The sequence below is a fragment of the Protopterus annectens genome, chromosome 5.part1 (assembly GCF_019279795.1).
Source record: "Protopterus annectens isolate FY-2018-M chromosome 5.part1, PAN1.0, whole genome shotgun sequence".
In the NCBI taxonomy this organism is placed as follows: Eukaryota; Metazoa; Chordata; order Ceratodontiformes; family Protopteridae; genus Protopterus; species Protopterus annectens.
Genome location: NC_056736.1, coordinates 590,200,383 through 590,213,372, shown reverse-complemented (window position 1 = coordinate 590,213,372; position 12,990 = coordinate 590,200,383). Strand labels below are relative to the sequence as shown.

At 38.3% G+C, this 12,990-nt stretch overlaps 1 protein-coding gene across 1 annotated transcript in view; it reads left to right on the top strand.

Annotated features, from left to right (window-relative positions):
* The window catches only part of UVRAG (UV radiation resistance associated), a 2,169,435-nt gene that overhangs the window by 115,330 nt on the left and 2,041,115 nt on the right, over positions 1-12,990 (top strand). Inside the window, exon 2 of the mRNA XM_044073201.1 lies at positions 8,387-8,501. Coding sequence (XP_043929136.1) covers positions 8,387-8,501 — 115 coding nt within the window. The remainder of the gene's footprint in view (positions 1-8,386; positions 8,502-12,990) is intronic.

Sequence of the window (12,990 nt, the reverse complement as noted above, 5' to 3'; positions counted from 1 at the left end):
GATTGTCTTTTGAGTCTTTAGCTATTTTTCTCTCAAATTTGCTTTGGATGATTTTATGAGAGCTCTTAGTTTTTACTTATAGTGATCAAGGGTGTCTTACCTTTTAAGGATTTTGCTCTATCTTGTAGTAGCTTCCTCCTTTTGTTGTAGAGTTTGTTTATGGCTGGGGTCCACCAGACTGGACGCTTGCCTTTGGTACAAAGAGTCTTTGTTTTGCTTGGGATTGCCCTATCCATGCAGTCCTGCAGGTGCTGGTAGAAGGCATTTGTAAGTGATTCAGCGGCTTGAGTACTGTTTTCCGCCAGCTCGGGGGCCTTAAAGGAGACCACACTAGTCTTTAGAAGTGTGAAGTCGGCTTTCGAGTAGTTCTTTACTGTGGTCTTTTTTATTTCAGGTGGGGGTGGGATGAGGACCTCCAGCGAGATTAGTTTGTGATCTGATCTCACCAGTGAGGGGTATACTTCCGGTATTGAACATTGTGCTCCCATGTTCGTGATGATGAGATCAAGTATGTTATCTCCTCTTGTGGGGACAAAGACAAAAAAGAAAAAAGTACCCTAATGGGTCTAAGCAGGGGGGAAAGCCCCCCTGCACCCCTCACGAGGACCACTGCTCCCCCCACACCCCCACTACTTTAAATATATACCAACTCCAAGACCGCACTACATTCCAGTAAACGGAAATCTCCCCTTATGGAGATTTCGTTTACACGCTCGAGATAGTTTGATATTCTCGTGTCGACAGTGTCAGATTCGACATTGCTTTCGAGAATATAATGTAGACCTGGAAACGGTGATAGGATTGTCTGCTTAGCTGCCTGTTATGATATTAAAAATGGTACCTAAAAGATGATTGCTCTTCTCACTGCTTGGTTACCAGTTTGGAGTTGAGCTTGTTTCTTGTGCAGAAGACCTTCCCTAGACTGTGTAGTTTCTTCCAGTTGGTTATTGGGTGATTTTGGTTTTCATGTGATTGGGATATGCGAGGACTGTGTGTGACATCAGGGCAGGTGCGTCTGTAATTGTTTCGTATGGAGAGCTGATATTCGGCATGTTGGCACCAGAAAGTGGAACATCTTTGGCTTGGGTGCATCATGCAGATTTCAGAAGGAGCTCTTGTCCGAGTAAAAGATGTGCGTTAGCCATGTGTCCTGCTGAAGAAATATTCCAATCACAATGCCACATAGCTATCCTTAGCATCAGTGCCTCCTACATGGGGGTAGAGAAAACTAGTTCTTCTCCCCCACCACTGTCCCATTGCTGTGAGGAAGTTGAGCATGTTTCACTTGCTCTGATCAGAGTGGTTCCCTTTTTTAGTTGGCCACACTCTGTAGATGAGGACCCAGACTTCTGGGTCTTTAGTGTATTTTTTTAACTGTTAGTAATCTTTCTTTGTGACTGACAGGTTTGTGAATGCTCTGGGGTGTGAAATACACTGTGAAAGAGCTTTCCTTTCCCTCATCTACAACCATGTCAAGGAATGATTATATAAAAACATGGGCTCTGGGACCAAGCCTAATCTCCCCCCCCCCCCAAAAAAAATAGGTGTTCATGGAGATTTGCACCATTCCCCATTCAAATACAGGCTTCAAATTTTACTGCAATGTGTTTCTTCTTCAGTGCTGGATTTACAATTTTTAACCTACCTTTGTGTTACAGAACAAGCTTTTTATCTTTATGAAGGAACACTTTTTAAATGGCTTTCTAAGCAATTGTCCTACCCTCAAATCGGATTTACCAGGCTTCTGAGTCTCCTTAAGCCGAACACATCTTGATTTTCTTGATCCCCCCCCCCCCCACCGTTTTGTTCCTTTGCAGATGTAATTGTTCTGCCCAGTCCCTAGACACCTGCTTTCTGAGTAACTTGATGTAGTATATAATGCCCAATAACAATGAAGGTTTCTGGACAGAATTGCAATGACTGACCCAGCTGTTTCAGTTGTGGAAAAAAAAATCAGAAAGGTCTAGAAATACAATGGTTGTAAATTTGTAAATTCTTTCCTGAACAGCAAAGACAGTATCACTGGATTGATCTATGGGGGGAAAAAAGGGTTATGCTTCAGCAAACTTGAGCATGTATTGTATGTCGTCCCCCCCCCCTATATGTTTTATTACTTAACCTGATTGACGTTAACGTAAAACTGACACATTTAATCCACTATTTCAGAACTACAGTTTTGTACAGACAACACAAAAGCACAGCATTGTGTCGTTTACTTAAATTTTTATTTTCTTACTTAATCTTTAGAATTCAGTGCAGTATTAATTCTATTCATGGATTCTGTTTCACTTTTTATGTAGAAAGTTATGGCTGTCATTTTCAATTTGTCAGAAAACACTTCCTTGTAATTCCCTGTAAGCACACACGTTCATTTTTGTAGTGGATCCAGTTCTAGACAAATCAGGCATTGTATCTTCTGTTTAAATGGTATTTATATTGAATATAATTCTTGAGATTTTGTCGTACAAGTATGTGGTTGTATATTTGGTAGCCGTGTGTGTGTGTGCGTGTGTGTTTGTGTGTGAAAACTGCAATTGTGTTTAATTAGGTGTCCAAAAATTATTGTTTTTCTTTATACGCAGAATGTAATTAGTGGTAAGAGGTTATGTTTTATTCTTGGCCAAATAAGTCATTAAAGTAAACCAGTGAAAAACTTCTGTACCTTCCAGAGTGGCGAGTGTGTCATTATTTATTTCCACTTTTGTGATGGTGTTTTTGTTGTGGGGAGGGAGCTCGCCTCTGTTTAGCCTAGTCCACATAGCTTTGTGCATTTCCCAGATTGCTACTGTCTCCTGAGACGGGCTTAACTGATGTGTAAAGTAGTCTGCTGGGAAGGAGTCTGGAATTCTGAAGACCTTTCGTTTTTTTTATAAACTGATCAGAACAACCATAACTGTCCCAACTGACTAAATCTCAGTTTTATAAAAGTTTATCATATGAAATTTGGGAGGGGTCTGCTGACAACTTTTGCAGCTAGTCATTATAGTGCTCTAATGGTCTTTCCAATTTTTCAGATTTAGCTTCCTTCAGGATTTATTCTTATTAAAAACTAGAATTACCTACAGGAATTGCTCTTCAGTTGCCATTTTAAATGTACCTCAAAATTACTGTATCCTCTCTTTAGACAGTTGTCTTCTTTTTCTTCATATTTGTCACATGATTTTACTGGTTTGTAAAGTCTTTCTAATTCAATAATCTGGTGACTTGAAGTTTTATAACTGAAGACTCTATTTAAAAGGTCATCATAGGATCAGATAAATCTTGTCAGCAGTCTTGCATATACATCAATGAAACAGTGGAAAATGCACCAAAAAAATAACCAATAAACTCTCCAAGGTGCAAAATGAGAGTCCAGGATATTTTCCACAACCAAATTTATTGTCCAAAATATAAAAATTCAAACCATGCCAATGTAGGAAACATTAACGCCTTAAACATTGACCACAGCGTTTTCATTTTATTGCATAGACTTCCTCAGATAATCAACATTTCATATGAAAGAACCATATTTATAGTAAACCAATTAAGTAAATTAATGCTTATTATACTAATTGAATAAAATGTTAAAGAACCACTTACATAAAATACTGGCAAAAGGGACATCATCTCTTGCGTGTACCCCATCTTGTGTTATCTGTTAATTCAAAGATATCTTGTATCTGTGTGAAGAAGATACAGCTGTGTCTTCACCCCTTTGAAGATTTTAAACTACTTCTACAAATAAACGTTTCATGACATTTTCATATTCCCCAACTAGGAGAATGCACAGACTTTGACCACCTCTTTGTCAGAAACTTGCTCATCAACCATAATGTTCTCTTAATGCTTGCATGCAGAGCAAGTTCTAAATTTACAGTCTTTGCATATAATATTTGAGGCCATGACACTATATATTACTCTACAATCTAGACCAATATAAAGCATGTTTTACTTGTCTGAGGGCAAACTGGTTTCTATGGAAGGCTGCCTCTCCCAAGTTGTGTCATTAGTTTTTGTATAATGTCGGCAGAAAATATCTAATGAATGGTGTAGCAGAGTAATGGGAGGTACATCTTTACATCCCTAACAGTTTTCCATGTATTAATAAGGACAATCATTCCAAATTTCCAGGAATTTGGGAACCTGTGCCCTTTAAGTTTTTGTATCAATATAGCAATATGCCCACCATCCTTATGTTCTGTATAAATTTAATTTCCTACACCTTCAGGGCCTTGGGCCTTTTCTTTTTAGTTTGTGTAATTTCTTCAGTGTTCACTCTCTTTTATCATTGAAAACACAGGTAAATACATTAACAGAAAAGAAAATAAACCATACTAACATTTTTCCCTTTATGTACATTACATATCTTTTTCTTACATAATTTGTTGAATTCCTGCCTTCCCTTAAATCTCACTCATCCTCCTGAACATTATTCTGCAGGTATTGTTCTCGCAATATCCATTTATTTCTTTGTAATTTGCTCCTTCCCTTTTTTAATAATACTCTTCTAGTTCTTTTATCCCTTTTATAACAATCTGTACTTCAAAATAGAGTCTGTTTAGACTTTCTAGTAATTGCATTTTTGGCAGCCACCAGAATTTAGCATAACAAGACCTTACTGTGTAGGCAATTTAAAATCCTATATCTCAGCTCAAAAGAATCATTTCCTTAGTTACACCCATTTGCTCACCCAATATTTCTGACTGAGTACTGTATAGGGACTCACTAAAATCTTCCAACTCCTTACACTCCCAAAACATATGTTTCCAGTTATCTCTTTCACACGTCTTAACATTTGCTATTTACCTGAGGAAATATTCTTTGAAGTCTGCTTGAGGTATACAATACCTTTACAAACACCTCCCAGCAAAGGTCCTAAACTTTCTGGACTGTTGCATGGTTGGGAGCCATATACATGTCTTCCCATTGTTCTCTTGTAAATTGCTTTTCCAGTCTCTCCTCCCAGCCTTTTCTAACCTCCTCTGATTTGATTCTTATAGTTATCAATCAATATTTTATATACCCTACTAATTATCCCTTTATAACAGCAACGTCTGTTCTTGATTCAGCTAAAATCTTCATTTAAGATTCCCCTATCCATTTCTCTTTGCCTTTGCTACCAGGGTTGACATCGGAGTGTAGGCAGTTTATAACTTGCATTCCAAACATCGTCTTGGCCTCATGCCACTAAAACCTTTCTCTCTCTAATTATTAGATCCCAATACCTTGGTTCCTTTTCCAGTTTTCTCCAGTAAATCCTACCCCCTCGTACCCATTTTTTGTACCCCTACTTGCAGTCATCCCTATTGGCAAAATCTCCTTTCTCTATTCCTGTGCTAGCTTAGTTCTTATTCGCCTTAAGGATCTGCATGCAAAATCACACGCTCTTTATTTCTTGAACTTCTTCCCTTTGCTTCATCAGCATCCCTTTCCATTTTGAATTATAATCTTCTGCTGGTGTAATGTATATGAGAGTTGACTGTGTAGCTGTAAAACATTCCTTCAAATCAGGTAATCCTAAGCCACCTTGTTCTATTGGAAGGATCAACTTATCCCACTTAACACTTGTCCTCTTCCCCTCCCAGATAAATTCCTTCAACAGTTTATTGATTGTGGTCTGCAACTTCTCCTAGGGCTGATAAAAATATGACTAACTTGTGTATAAAGCTATAAAGAGACTAAAAACAATTTCACCGCTTGTATCTTACTATCCATAAACAAGATCTTCCAGTTTCTCTGTTTTTGTAGTATCTTTTGTCTAGTCATCTCCCACATATCCTTAGCTGTCATAACAGAAGCCTTTTTAATCCATACTCCTAAATATTTCATGTTATTGTGTCCCCATAAGTATGGGTATTACTGAACCAGCTTGTGTGTGTACATGGCTATAGCCTTTGTTTTATCATTGTTTATTTTGTATGCTGATAAGACTTAAAACTGTCAGTAACATGTCTTTTTCTGGATTTACCAGGTACAAAATAATATCATCTGCAAATAAGGTCACCGTTTCTTGATTACCATACTAGTTATATCCTTGCAATTTTGAGTCCTGTATTTTCTTTGCTAGTGGCTGTAAATAGCTTGAAATTTTTCAAGACCTCAAATTGTTCGGTTTTGATTATGCCCATCTACCAAGATCATTTTTGTAACTGTGCTTTTATTACTAAGTATGCTAATTATTGACACCCATGTACCAGTGACCGTCTTGTGTACTGGGTCAACAATATTTTCCTGTCTTTAGTATTCAAAATGTGCAGCATCCGTTCTTTGCATTTTTCTGCAAACTGTTGGTCCTTTTAAGGAAGGACTTAGTGTTTTATGTGGTCCAAAGTATTCTGAAGCAAACTGCTAGTCAGTAGATATCTTTATTCTAATATATTTCCTTTAAATGCATTTAGCCACTGGACAATCATTACTGACCCCCTGACTCCACAATTCTGCCTTGTTGCTTTCACCTCTGGGCTCGATATTTATTGAGAACTGCATTATTCTGAACTGATATTAATCCCGTTTAGCTGGCACTTATTAACTTGTGTATTTTTAACACAACTGTCCATTGGGGATGAGGCTCATTTTCTCTTGGGACAGAATAACATTGTCTAAGTGACCAACACAGTAGGCAAACGGAAACTGAAGGGATCAAATGTAAAGTTACAGGATTGTTCAGCGGCAGCTCATAACCTTAAACCTTTGCGGTCAGCTGTGAGACATGCATGTATATTGTCCTTTCTAACCCTTTTATACTTGAACCACTGTATAATTATTAAATCCGGTGAACACAGAAAACTCAGAACAGCGACTTGCCTGTTTACAGTTATACATTATAAAGCTGTCATATAATGCTTTTTATTTATCTGGAATTTTTCATGGCATAATCTTCCCATTCTAACATTAAAATTTCTACAAATAAACTTATCACCCCTTTCGTTGGATTTATTCATCTTGGATGATGAAAGATCATCAGATAGGTGTCTGAAATTTTGCTACCTGAAATGTAAACATTTATTGTCCTACACTAGTTCCCTTAACATTCACTCTAGTATTGAAGAAACTCGTAAGTGCACATATGACCAAAGGCTCTCACTTTAACCTTGAGCTTACGACAGTGGGGTGAGAGCCATCATCAGTCCTGCTTTTTTTTTCCATTTTTCTATAAGGGGTCAGGGTGTTGCATATTCTGTTGCCATTTGTCTCAATTTGGTTTTGCCTACCTTCTTCGGCAATCATGCCTGTCACAGATCTTCTCTCACACAGTGAAGTACATCTCTGGCTGGACATCCTCCTGGTCTCTTGTCGCCTTCTTTTCTCTCTGAAATATTTTGTTTTCCTGCACATGTGACTAAACCACCATAATCTTTTCTCCTTGACCTTCTCTGCAACTGGGGCTACGTTGACATCTCTTCAGATAGTCTTCATTTCTTTGTCTGTTCCACAGAGTGCATCCTACCAACTATTCTAGGCACTTCATCTCCATCAACTGCTGTGTATTTACTGCCCACATTTCTGTGCCATATGGTAGTACTTACTGGTCATGCCACTGTTTTGAGAAGATTCCCCTAGACCTACAAAGATTTCTATTTTTGTAATTGCAAATTTCTCATAATTTTGAAATCTCATTGTGTCAACATCAACCAAATATGTTTATTTGAAATCTCATTGTGTCAACATCAACCAAATATGTTTATTTGAAATCTCATTGTGTCAACATCAACCAAATATGTTTATTGTAAATGCTGTAATGTAATGACTAAGAAAGTTGAAGTCAGGATCTCCTAATCAGACTTTCACTGAAGATATAATGAGTGGACAAAAGTTTCTTTCTGGAGGTCTTTCTTAAGTGTATGCGAATCTAAAATGGAAAGGATGGTAACTATAGAAAGCTTCACTTCACCTTCCCAAAATACCTTCAGGAATTTACTCCCCAACTCTTGGCTTTTGTTTAGAAAATGAACCAACCATCAGTACAGCTGGTATGGTAAATTCAGACGAAACCATAAGCACAGAAAGCATTTTGTTAGTAACAGCAGTCAAGCATTTCCCCAGACAAGGATTACAGTACTGACACCTAATTATGGGTCCCATCTGTCATTTTTTTTTCAGCCTGCCCTTTACACTTGTTTGAATCCCAGTGTTAAAACGGTGAGAAAATATCATGAAAGTTGCACAAAAGGGATATTTGATATGAATCTGATGCGAGTTTTCCTTCTTGTCTTGACTATTTTATCGAGAGTGCATGAGATCTTTTGTACCTGTTGGTTTGCATTTTAAGACTGCTTAATACTTCACCAATAGGAAGGGCTTAGAAAGTACATAATGCTTGTCTTAGAGTTTATTTTAGGGGTGGCAGTGTCTTCATGACTACTTTTAATATGCTTTCTCACATTTGTTTTTCAAAATTTAATTTTAGCGTCGTCTTCGACATTTGAGGAATATTGCAGCTCGAAATATTTCTAATAAGAATGGTTATCTTCTGAATACATACTTCACTCTGCATCTTTGTGATGAGTCAACTATATTTAAAGGTAAGACTGGTGTATTCTTATTTTGAGATTGCAAATAAATTAATAAATAAGAAAAAAATGTAAACTGCAACCAAAATGAAATATTTCAATTTGTGAACTAAGGAAATAAGTCATTAGTTAGGTGGTCGTGTCTGTGTGTTATAAATGTGTCAGAGGTTCACAGGTAAGTACTAGGCTATCTGCCCAAGGGCATTTATAAGCCTAGCCAGAATGTGTTTGCTTTCGCCACCCCCTTAGATTAGTTCCCTGTGCCTCTGTCCATCAGAGCCATTAGTTCCCTGTGCCACTGCTCAGCAGAGCCACTGCAGTGATCCCTGGGGTAAATTTTCTGTTTCCCATCCACCCGTCAAGGTTTCTCTCTTAAACAATATATAGTCAGTTAACAATCTCATCAAACTATTCAATTAATTAATTAATCAATCAATCATTTAAAACAACAGAGTTCAAAGAAACTTTATAAAGTTCTTTCACCAATTCATTAATCACTTTTAAACTGTCATTTTAAAAATATATGTATATATAATACTAATGTGTATGTATACATTGTATAATTCTATTTCAAAATTAAAAATTAAAAATTATAAAAGTTATAATAAGAACTTTATAAAGTTTCTTTGAACTCTGTTCTTTGAACTGACTATATATTGTTTAAGATTTTTGTAATACACTGACTCTGAAGAAGCCATTTTATGGTGAAAGCGCTCAGTCGGTGGAATAAAAGGAGTTTTTCCTCCAAGGTTTGGTGTGTTGCCTTTGCATTTGAAGCTGTGATCGTATTTTGGAATTATTCTTTGCTGGTTGCCCTGCGTGTTGGGATACTTCATTCATTTACATTTCATTCCTCGATTCTGCTTCATAACGTTTGGGCACTACTCTGGGTCAATGGAGGCTATCCTTAGAGAAATCTTAGCTGGAGTGAGCAAGCTGCTCACCATATGTGAAAATGGGAAGGTTCCGGAGATTGTCAGTCCCACTAGCTCAGAGGTTGAGCTATACACTCTTCATTCCCCGGTAGCTTGCAATTCTAACAAACCTGCAAGACAGGGGGCTGTTTGTTTGGACACTGGTGGTTCCGTTTTGCCGTCGAAAAAGTCAACGGCTGTTTCTGTTACACTTTCGGACATTGGGGGTGAATTGCCATCACGGCAGAGGAACAACTGTTTGGACAACAACGTACCTGTTTGGCCGTCTATGCAGAGGACGGCTATTAGAGAAACACAATCGGATGTTGAATGCAGTCTACCACCGGGACAGAGAACTGCTGTTCCGGGTTCTTGTTTGTATACCAACAGTCGTGAAGGATCCTTGGAAGCCCCGAATGGGAGAGTGGAGTCGCCACTTGAACAATCTGCGGTGGATGCCAGGAGGGATGGTGTTGGTTGCTTGGACGATATGTTGTCATGGTTCGAGGAACCTGTATTTTCCACTGGGAAGGCTGTTCAGACGCGGAGCGTGGAAGTGTTCTAAACCTTAGTGAACAGATTAACAGGTACGAGAAGCTTTGTACTAGATACAAAGCAATACAGCTTGATAATCTTTTTCTTATACGATCCAAAGAATTGAATCAAGTCCCTAAGGGGCTTAGATTTTGGAAGCTCCCTATGGGGATAGACTTTGGGACTGATGAATATGCTGAACTTACTGCTTTGTGTGACAGAACGGGACTTGATTTATTGGACATTATCATTAAGAGTAACAATAAAAAACTACTTGTTATTAAGGAAAATATTTTACAGTTATACAACAGCATTAATACTGACTTGTTATTTTTTCAGTATGAAACCCGGTTTAAAAATGTTTTTAAAAAGTTAGGTAGCTTTGTAGAAAAAAGCATGGCGATTAAGGCCAAGAAATTGGCTAGGGACACCATGGATTATGGCCACAATACAGCTTATCCACCGGGTAAATCTACTAATAGGGGTGGTTCTCACTTTCATTACGCCTACAAAGAGAATGTAGGGAATCAAGGGGTTATTGATGATAACGATTGTGACTTAGACCAAGTTAATGACACATCAAGGGTTTTAAATATGGAGAGGGATGAAGTAATTCTTGATGAGGTTGATTTTTTGGGATCACCACTGGGGCCACGTCGGTCCAAGAGGTTACAGAACAAGAAACAGAAAACAACTTTTATGGATACACCCCGCAGGGGGTGGGGGAGGGAAGAAAATTACGAGCTTTTTTAACTGACTGTGGCCCTGGTGAGGACCTTGCCAGACTTGGTGAAGGGAGCCATGTTGTATCTTTAGGTGAGGTGACTGGTAATGTTATAGGGTGCTCTTTGAGTAAGGAAACACATTTTTGTGTGAGACAAGAAAGTGACATGGAAGATGTGGATGAGGGTGTGGATGTAATTACACAAAACAAACAAATTGATGGACAGATACCAACACTAACCGAGATTGATATAGTTAAGGAAGGTGAGGTTATGACAAACAACAATGTGTTGGGGGAATTGATCTTGGATGAAATTATAGATGACAACTATGAAGATGGGATAGAGTTAGTGAATGTTGTGCCTACACTATCTAGCATTGATTTGTTTCACAGTAGTACTGACAGTAGTGTATCTAAATTGGTATGTCAAGTATTGCAAAAGAGTGATTATTTTATTTACAACTATACTGATAAGATTATTGATGACACTTATTTTGATTTATTCACGAAAGGTACTAATTTTGTACCAAACTTCAAATTAGATACAGCCCAACTTTTAGTCAATTTGAGACTATTTACAAGAAAACTTAATTTAGAAATTTACTTTCACGAGAACCATATGGGGGACAACAACAACATTGACATCAGTGGTAAAACCCTTTCTAGGCGTAGTACGTTTATGCCCCCACCTTGTGGTGAAGTTTTGGCCCTTGAAAGGCTTCTGGACTTCGAGTTCAGGAGAGTTTGTAGAATGAAACAGTCATCAGTTGACAACTTAGGGGCACAGGAGAGGTCATTATTAAAAGAGCTTCAGAAAACAGGGGGGGCTAGGTGTATGAAACCTGACAAAGGGGGTGGAATGGTCTTGATGGATAAGGTTGACTACATTGCAAGTATGATGTCCATCTTGGAGAATAAAGAAACATACAAGAGGGTTTCGAGGAATGAAATCAACATCGCTTATAGAAGAATTGAGTTATTCTTGAGTGATGCTCTCTTTCAAGGAGCCATTTCAGAAAGTGAGTATGACTATTTGATGGTCAAGAATGCAGCCCTACCCAACATCTTTGGGATTCCTAAGGTCCACAAGGGTTTGTCTAACTTACAGTTTAGACCAATTGTAGCAGCCAAGGGTTCTAAGACTGAACCCTTGGCATCCTTCGTGGACTTTATGTGTAAAAAGGTGTTGGACGAGGCACCTCACGTGATTAGAGATTCGTGGCATTGTCTTGAAAGGTTGAGAAACATCAAGGAAGAGTATTGGGAGTATAGTTTTTTAACGGTTGATGTGGTAAACCTGTTTTCCACTATACCCCACAGGGAGGGATTGGAAATGTTCCGTGAGAGTTTGTTGGCCAGTAGTAACGTGGACAAGGATCGAATCAATGTAATTTGTGAACTCATGGAAATTGTTCTGTTGAACAATTTCTTGAAATTTGAGGGGGAGATGTTTCAACAGCGCTCAGGAGTAGCTATGGGTGCTAGGTGTGCCCCTGTTTTTGCTAACATGGTACTCTTGACCTGGGAGAGAACTCTTGTTTTTCCAACTAGGTTCATGGAGCACATTATTTTATATAATAGGTTCTTGGACGATTTGCTCATCATATGGAAAGGTGATGAGTTACAGGCAATTGAGTTTATTGAACATTTAAACCAAACCACTAGTTTTTTGAAGTTCACCTGTCAGTGGAACAAGGACAACATTAACTATCTGGACATCGCTTTGGCAAAGGGGGAAGGGGGTTTGACTAGTTCCATACACAGGAAGGATAGTTACTCCAATTCCCTCTTACATTTCAAGAGTTGCCACCCATTCCATCAGAGAAAAGGGGTGGCAAAGGGACAGATGGTTCGGTTGTCCAGGTTAGTTAGTGAGGACTTCACATTCCAACAGGAGATGTTTAAATTGATTGGGATGTTCATTGACAGGGGTTACCCTTTGGAGTTGTTGTTGAGATTAAAGAAGGAGGTTTACAAACAGAGAGGTTCTGCATACTCACCTATTTTAAGAATGGATGGCACCTTAGATACCAACCAAGATGGACAGGGAATAGAAAAACTCGGAGCATGTTTTGTGCTGCAATATAATGAGAAAAGTGAGGAAATAGTGAGGTCACTACGAGGGATGTGGGATTTTTGTTTAAGTGATGCCATCAAGGGTATTCTAGGTATTAAACCTAGGATTGTATATAGTAAGGGGAACAATTTGAAAGGGATTTTAGAAAGGGAGGACAAAATTAAGACATCAAGAATGTCCAAGTGTGGTCACTGTAGGAGCTGTAGGTATATAGCAGAAGGCTCTAACATATGCATTAAAGGGTGGGGGTAT